This window comes from Pelobates fuscus, chromosome 9 (genome assembly GCF_036172605.1).
Source record: "Pelobates fuscus isolate aPelFus1 chromosome 9, aPelFus1.pri, whole genome shotgun sequence".
NCBI classification, from domain to species: Eukaryota; Metazoa; Chordata; class Amphibia; order Anura; family Pelobatidae; genus Pelobates; species Pelobates fuscus.
Genome location: NC_086325.1, coordinates 168,367,506 through 168,376,743, shown reverse-complemented (window position 1 = coordinate 168,376,743; position 9,238 = coordinate 168,367,506). Strand labels below are relative to the sequence as shown.

Genomic DNA, 9,238 nt, shown 5'->3' with positions numbered 1-9,238 from the left:
ATCAGCCCCTATGTTAATCCGGCCTTGCTACTAAGTATGACACATGGCAGCACAGTGGCCCCTGTCTCCTGCACCAATCCATGACTGCCCTATCACTTCTGTATCGAAACCTGAATTTACTGCCAAACCTGCAACTGCTCGTACTGGAAAACAAACTGTGTGCTTTAGGAAAATCAGTCATTTACAAAAAGGTGGAGTCCTGGAAAAAATAGGAATAAAACAAAACTGAAATGTCTCCTTCTCTGATCTAAAAGAAACACTCCACTGTCCAAATGGGTGAACAAGTATAATTCACAGTTTAACAGATATCCTTGCAATGAATGCATGCATATACCGTAAAACAACTTGCTTGCATTAATTGCAGGGTTTGCAAGCACTCCCCCTTTTCCCTGGAAGAGACTACAGAGAAACCTCTGAAGCTCTCCTACTGTGCATGCGCCTGCTCTCCCTTCACGGCGTTCTAATCAGAGCTCTGAAAACCAGGTATGCAAAGGGGGAGGCAGGCACACTCAGATGACCTAATGGAAGTAAAACGCAAGCCTCCCTGGCTGTCTTGATTAATAATATTTATAAAATTGACAATTTTTCATAGAAATCATGGGATTCTCCACATTCATAAAGCGCTTTAAGTGGAGTGGTCCTTTAAGGCACCTCAACACAGGACCGCTAAGCAGGCCTCGTATTGCTCCTAACAGCTACAATGCAGAATATGCACACATGGACTTATCACTAAAAGGTGGACAAACTGGGCTGAGGGGGGAAATCAACACAGGGCTACCTAGAGCAGACACTGAGACGAATATTCCAATGTGTGATTCACGCAGCACTCCAGGCTCCCACAAGTCCCCTAAACAGATCAACCCCTCCCCCACACCTTGCACCTTTCTCAAACACTTCATTTGTGATGTCTGAATGGGCTAACAAGCTGTCACGTGCAGGTTAATTATGCTTGAGGATCCTTCAAATCATTAAAAAGGCTGGTAATGAGCTGAGACTGCATCATTTAATGACAGAGGAACCAGGTAAAGAGTCTGGGAGCACGTATATACAAACATATTCTGAACAAGAAAACACCAAACCTAACAGGATCAATACAATCTGCTCATCAAACTATGTTAAAGAATCCAAAAACATTGTTTAATAATAATATCGGTTAAAAAAAGAAAAAAAGGTGTTATTTGAAGAGTGATATAAAATGCCGTCGCTGCCGGGCATCATGTTAGCGTTCTGTGTGTGTGCGCAGGTCCGTGGTAACCGGGTCATGCTGAATCGTCTGGTGAAGCATTAAAGCCAGGAGCCCAGCTCTGTTCGTCATCGCCATACGGACATTGCGTTCCTGCTCAAACAGCTCGTCCAACTTGTACCACTGCAAGACAATCAAAGAAGGGTTCAGCAAACACAGCACTGGAACACAGATTCAGATATCTGGTCTGGGGATATTCAAAGCCCAATGTGTTTTCACTAAACTGTGAGTTTTGGACAATTGTTATGAGAATTGCACATCTTCAGCATTATTCAAAATATCCAAACTGGAAAAACTCTTTAAGTCGGCTCTGCTTTCAGTTTGGCTACCATGGCCTTACATTTGAAATTCACTTAGAATGCACTTTAAATTCTCACTTTAGTAAATAACCCTGTTTATGTCAAAACAGCCTAGATGGACAATTAAAGGGACACTCCAGGCACCCAGACCATTGGAGTGGTCTCGGTGCCAACTGTCCTTAACCCTGCAAGTGTAATTATTGCAGTTTTTATAAACTGCAATAATTACCTTCAAGGTTAACTCCTCCTCTAGTGGCTTCCTGGTCCAAAACACAGGTTTTGTGATATAGCGTCGTTGGACGTCCTCACGCTCAATTCCCCATAGGAAAGCATTTTCAATACTTTCCTATGGAGAGCTCCAATGCGCGTGCGCGACATTGCCTCGCATGCGCATTAGGTCACCTTAGCCGGCGGGCGGGATCAGTCTCAACCACCGGCTGACGTAAGGAAGAGAAGGAGCGGCGGCGAGAAGAAACCACCACCGAGGGACATCGGCGGGGGTCTCAGGTAAGTGACCGAAGGGGTGGCAGGGAGAGGGGGGCCTGCAGTGCCAGGAAAACGGTTTTCCTGGCACTGGAGTGTCCCTTTAACTGATCTAGCTGGAAAATTAACTGATCTAGATAGACATTTATCTGATCTAGCTGGAAAATTAGTTGATTTTCAGCTCTGATATCTCAGTTTACAATTTGGAATTCCCTGGTCCATTTTTAATAATTCTGAGTTTAGTAAAGAAACCTTTAACTCCTTACTGACCAGACCGCTTTTTAATTTTCTTACCGTTTGGGACCAGGGCTGTTTTTACATTTCTGCGGTGTTTGTGTTTAGCGGTAATTTTCCTCTTTTCACATATATTATATACCGTTATTCTCACCATTAAAAGGTCTTTCTAATGATACCATTATTTTCATCATATCATATAATTTACTATAATTTTATTTTATAAAATATGATGAAAAAATTAAAAAAACAACAACACATCTTTGCTAACTTTGACCCCCAAAATCTGTTACGCATCCACAACTGCCATAAAACACCCGTGCTAAATAGTTTCTAAATTTTGTCCTGAGTTTAGAAATACCCAATGTTAACATGTTCTTAGCTTTTTTGGAAAGTTATAGGGCAATAAGTACAAGTGACATTGCGGTTTCAAAATATATCATTTTTAGAAATGTATCAATAGTGACTTTGTAACACTTATCTGTCATAAATCTCTGAATCACAACTCACATGTACATATTTTTTTTAAAGTAGACAACCCAGGGTATTCAATATGGGGTATGTCCAGTCTTTTTAGTAGCCACTTAGTCACAAACATTTGCCAAACTTAGCATTTATATTTGTTTGTGTGTTAAAAATGCAAAAAACTATTATGAACGCTTACTTTGGCCAGTGTTTGTGACTAAGTAGCTACTAAAAAAGACTGAACATACCCCATTTGCAATTCCTTGGGTTGTCTACTATTGCAAATGGTATGCCATCATGGGGGTAACTCTTATTCCTGCGCTACCATATGCTCTCAAAGGCAACATAACCAATCTGGCAAATTTCAATGCGGAAAAACGGAAAATCAAGATTTATATTTGACCCTGTAACTTTCACAAACACTATAAAACCTGTACATGGAGGGTACTGTTATACTCAGGAGACTTTGCTGAACACAAATATTAGTGTTTCAAAACTGGAAAATGTATCACAACAATTATATCATCAGTAAAAGTGCTGTTTGTGTGTGAAAAATGCAAGAAAGTTCACTTTTACTGACAATATCATCACTGTGATATGTTTTACTTTTTGAAACACTAATATTTGTGTTCAGAGAAGTCTCCTGAGTAAAAGAGTACTCCCAATGTACAGGTTTTATTATGTCTTGGAAAGTTATAGGGTTAAATATAGTGATAGCAAATTAAATTCTCTGGACTTTGTGCCTGGCTTGTCAGGCTGGTCCTCCAAATTGCAATCAATAAAATTAATTATGTAAAAATATGACATAAATATGCACATAGAATTTAAATATATATATTTATATATTTGAAGTCTATGTGTATATTTATGAAATTATATATGTAATTATGTATATGGATATATGTATATTTCGTATTATTTTTATTTATATATACATATACATATATATATATATATATATATATATTAATATCAAATACAGTTAGAATAAAATTACAGATATATAATTTTTTAAAATTATTTTTACATTTTTAAATTTATTTTTAATTATTATAATATATATATATACGTAATATATAATATATACATATACATACAGTTGCAAGAAAGTATGTGAACCCTTTGGAATGATATGGATTTCTGCACAAATTGGTCATAAAATGTGATCTGATCATCATCTAAGTCACAACAATAGACAATCACAGTCTGCTTAACCCCTTCAGGACGGAGTCAATAGTACACGTTCTGATTAAAACAAAACGTAAACAAAAACTGGAATTTGCGCTATATGTCTGTTCACCCGTAGTTCCCCTCTTTCATATTATATGCACCCACACTTATTATATATCATTTTGTTCAGGAGAAACAGGGCTTTCATTTTATATCAAATATTTATATATGAAACATAATTTATTATGAATAAAATTTAAAAAACTGTGAGAATTTATTTTATTTTTTTTTAATTTGTAGTTCCGCCTCACATTTTAGCTGTACATGTCATAATACTGTTAGGTTTTACTGCAACAAAAAGCACATATTTGTAATCAGCGATGTCTCACGAGTACAACAGTACCCCCTATTAACAGGTTTTATGGTGTTTTGGAAAGTTACAGGGTCAAATATAGAACGTTCCATTTTCAAATTGAATTTTGCCAGATTAGTAATGTTACCTTTGAGACAGTGTGGTAGCCCAGGAATGAGAATTACCCCCATAATGGCATACCATTTGAAAAAGTAGACAACCCAAGGTATTGCAAGTGGGGTATGTTTAGTCTTTTTTTAGTAGCCACTAAGTCACAAACACTGGCCAAAGTTAGCGTTCATATTTGTTTTTGTGTGAAAAAAGCAAAAAACTAATATTTGGCCAGTGTTTGTGACTAAGTGGCTACTAAAAATGACTGGGCATACCCCATTTGCAATACCTTGGGTTGTCTACTTTTGCAAATGGTATGCCATCATGGGGGTAATTCTTATTCCTGGGCTACCATACGATCTCAAAGGCAACATAACTAATCTGGCAAATTTCAATGTCAAAAAAATGAAATGCAAGCCTTATATGTGACTCTCTAACTTTTCAAAACACCATAAAACCTGTACATGGGGGGTACTGTTATTCTCGGGAGACTTCACTAAACACAAATATTAGTGTTTTAAAACAGTAAAACATATTACAACAATAATATAGTCCATAAAAGTGCCATTTGTTTGAAAACAATGCAAAAAACGTCACTTTTACTTAAAATATCATTGTTTTAATAAAATTTACCAGTTTTAAACACTAATATTTGAATTCAGCGAAGTCTCCCGAGTAAAACAGTACCCCCTATGTACAGGTTTTATGGTGTCTTGGAGAGTTACAGGGTCAAATATAGTGCTTGCAAATTAAATTTGCTGCACTTTCTCCCTGTGTTGTCAGGCATGTCAATCAAATTTTAATTAATCAAATGACATAATTATGTAAAAAAATGACTTAAATATATACGTAGAATTTTAATATATATGCATTTATAGGTATTTAAATTCTACGTGCATACTAATGTAATCTTTTATGTAATTATATGTATTTATCTCTATATATATATTTGCGGTTATTTGCATTTTATATATAGATAGATATATATAGAATGTCATTCTAAGTGTATTATGTTACCAATATATATATATTAATAGCAAAATACAGTTAGAATGAAATTACATATGCATATATAATTTATTTTAAATTTTGTTTCAATATTTTATTTATTTATTTTATTATTTTATTTATTTATTATTGTAATTAGACGTATTTATATATAATATATGTGTATATATCTATTATATATATAATATATATACATATTATATATATGTAACGTCATTCTAAGTGTATTTTAATATTAATATATATACTTATATTAGTATTAAAATACACTTTGTATGACGTTACATATATATAATATGTATATATATTATATATATAATATATATACATATTATATATATATATAAATACTTTTAATTTAATTTTACACATGTTTAATAAATTTGTTTTACTCTTCCTACCAGCAGGGGGACTGTCTAATATTTTAGACAGTCCCCCTGCTGGCAGATCCATAGCCAGCTATAGGGGGCCATGTGATCGCTCTTTGAGAGCGATCACATGGCCCCCGGGGGCCTCATTTGCCGGAGGGGGGCTGCCTGGGCTGTCAGGCAGCCCCCCAGAAGAGGATCGCGGCGGAGGTAAGTAGATGCGATCTTCTGGGGGCTTAAGCCGTTACGGCGTTCTATGCCGCCGCAACGGCTTTAAAGCCCATTAAAGCCGCGACGGCATAGAACGCCGTAACAGCGTTAAGGGGTTAAACTAATAACACACAAAGAATGAAATGTTGCCATGTTTTTATTGTACACACCATGTAAACATTCACAGTGCAGGTGGAAACAGTATGTGAACCCTTGGATTTAATAACTGGACTGCAGATACAGGTTATTGTGAGAAAATATATTTGTGATAACCTCTCCCGTTAAATGTAAGAAGTAATGGGATAATCAGGGTGTCCAATTCTCCTCTCACTCTTTTTGTCATTTTTTCCTTTCTTGGAGTTAAAAAAGTGCATTGGACCATACACTCTTCTTGACTACTATGGTGCTTAATATTTCTGGGACACTGGGCACTTATCACTTTAACGTATCGTGTGATTTTTTGCACTGTTTTGCACTTTCATTAGTATGCATTGGCACTTTGTTTGATATATTCGCATCATTTTGCGATCTGACAGATCAATATCACATGTAGGAAGTCTCTCTTTTTGATACACCAGTAGAACTATATCCTTATGGATATCCTAATTTTGTAATACTACAATAGTATCACGGGTTCTAGTACGACTTGTATAGCTACAATTTTTATAACATTTATTTACTCACATATATTACCATATTCTATCACATAATATCCATCACAAACAATGAGGAACAGGGTTTAATTCAAGGGATTCCTAATGTTGGTCACTAGCACTTTTAGCTCGAGTATATGGTGTTAAGCTAGTATCAATATATGGATTATGTATATGCTATATGTTGCACTTTACGGTCTTGAACTGACCTGTGACAGTAATTACTTGTAGCATTACACTGTATCTATTGACTTCATTAAGTGTTGATATACTAACTTTGGACATATTTGATGCAGAAGAGAGGAGAATATGATGACATTTCCCTCAAAAAATTTTTTTTTGATATATGTATATGCTAGGGAGGGATGCTGGCAGTCTGCTCCCCGAACGCAGGTCAGACACAGAGACCGGGGGAGTAAGCTCTCGGAGCATGCGCCGGCATCTCCATGACTACCGAGAATGCTGGCATCCAGGAAGTACACTAGAGGATGAGCGATAGACGCCATTAGCGTCATGATCTCCATGGTAACGACGTCACGTGTTGATGACGTCAGCGCAATTAATGAGATGCCGAATCCCGGTGGTGCCTGATCAAACGCTCGAGAGGAGGGGTGGCCAGCCTCTTACACACCTGAAATCTAAGTTCTTTTTCGATTGATGCTCTTATTTAAACTATGTGTGTTTCATTTATTTTATGTTTGCTGTCCTGATGAAAGCTCCCAAGTGGAGCTGAAATGTCGACCTGTGGAGTAAAGTATTATTTATTTTTTACAAATCCTGGGAGTGCTGATTATTTTTGTTCTATATATATATATATATATATATATATATATATATATATACACACATACATACACACACACACACACGTGTGTAATTTTACATTAATATATGTATATATTAATAACAAAATACACTTAGTATGACGTTATATAATTATATATATATATAAACACCTAAGGTATATAGAAGCCAGGGCTGCACTCACGGTCTTTGCATTGAAAAATTCTTTATTCCATTAAGTGAAAGAGATCAACGTTTCGGTCCACGCAGGGACCTTCCTCAGGATCAAGTGGTCACTTGATTACTTTCGTCAGGAAGTTCCGGTAGAGAACTGAAACGTTGATCCACTGGCAGATGCGCTTAAACTATAATCCAGGAGTGCAATTGGAACTTTTATTTTTTATTTTTAAACTTTTTTTCACCAGCAAGTGGACTGCCTGTCAGGTCAGGCAGTCCCCCCGCAGGCAATACTATGGATGCCTATTTTGGCCATGTGACCGCTCTTTCAGAGCGATCACATGGCCCATGGAGTCCTATTGAGCTGATGGGGTACTGTCTGGGCTGTCAGCCAGTCCCCCCAGACGGAGAGATAAGAACATAGGAATACCGCGAGGGGTGAGGCACTCAGTGAAGAAGAATTTTTTTTTTTAAAGTTAAGAAGCAATAAAAAAAATTTAAAAAAAGTACATACCCCCCAGGATCGCGGTACAATAGCAACAAAAGCATCATGATCAAAATTTCACATTAACATATCAAACCTTTATAGTACTATAAGATAGCAATAAAGCACCAGACTCTACATTAATTCGGTGTAAACCTACCACACGGACACGCTCAAGGTCCACCTCAGCTCTCCGCAGCTTTTCCCAGCAATAATGTCTGTTACATTTCCTCTTCGGGACTCGGCAAAAGTCACCAGTCAAATCAAAGACATCCTTTACCATAGGGCACCCACAAACCTCATCGGCAGACACCTAATATCACAAGATACACAAAGAGGTCAGCAATTATACAAGGTCAGGTGGTGAGTGGTCATGCCATAGATTAAACTCCTGTGTTTACCTTTGGGTCACGGGAGTGCTCTGGACAAAGAACCTGAAGCCGTTTACAGTAAGTCTTACTGTGCGGATTGTAAACATCACAAAAAAGCCGTGTGGCCCTGAAAGGAACAAAAATAAATGTTTGTGCTCCACAGATTACAGAAGGTTACTAAACACAGGCAGCAGAATTGGATAGAAGCAATAGAGGCAAGACAAGAAAGGACAGCGATGAGACGGGGCAAGGAAGTACAGTGATGTGACATGGCAAGGAAGGACAGCGATGAGACGTGGCAAGAAAGGACAACAATGCGACGGGGCACGAAAGGACAGCTATGCAACAGGGCACGAAAGGACAGCTATGCAACAGGGCACGAAAGGACAGCTATGCAACAGGGCACGAAAGGACAGCTATGCAACAGGGCACGAAAGGACAGCTATGCAACAGGGCACGAAAGGACAGCTATGCAACAGGGCACGAAAGGACAGCTATGCAACAGGGCACGAAAGGACAGCTATGCAACAGGGCACGAAAGGACAGCTATGCAACAGGGCAAGAAAGGACAGCTATGCAACAGGGCACGAAAGGACAGCTATGCAACAGGGCACGAAAGGACAGCTATGCAACAGGGCACGAAAGGACAGCTATGCAACAGGGCACGCAAGGACAGCTATGCAACAGGGCACGCAAGGACAGCTATGCAACAGGGCACGCAAGGACAGCTATGCAACAGGGCACGCAAGGACAGCTATGCAACAGGGCACGAAAGGACAGCTATGCAACAGGGCACGAAAGGACAGCTATGCAACAGGGCACGAAAG

General features: G+C 38.0%; 1 protein-coding gene across 2 annotated transcripts in view; it reads right to left on the bottom strand.

Annotated features, from left to right (window-relative positions):
- Positions 1-989: 989 nt before the first annotated feature.
- CXXC1 (CXXC finger protein 1) overlaps positions 990-9,238 on the bottom strand; it is a 30,760-nt gene continuing 22,511 nt past the window's right edge. For both annotated transcript variants that reach the window (XM_063433054.1, XM_063433055.1), the window contains exons 12-14: positions 8,442-8,538; positions 8,201-8,353; positions 990-1,366 (exon numbers count right to left, since the gene is read on the bottom strand). In XM_063433054.1, the coding sequence (XP_063289124.1) occupies positions 1,220-1,366; positions 8,201-8,353; positions 8,442-8,538 (397 nt within the window). In that variant the 3' untranslated portion in view covers positions 990-1,219. The remainder of the gene's footprint in view (positions 1,367-8,200; positions 8,354-8,441; positions 8,539-9,238) is intronic.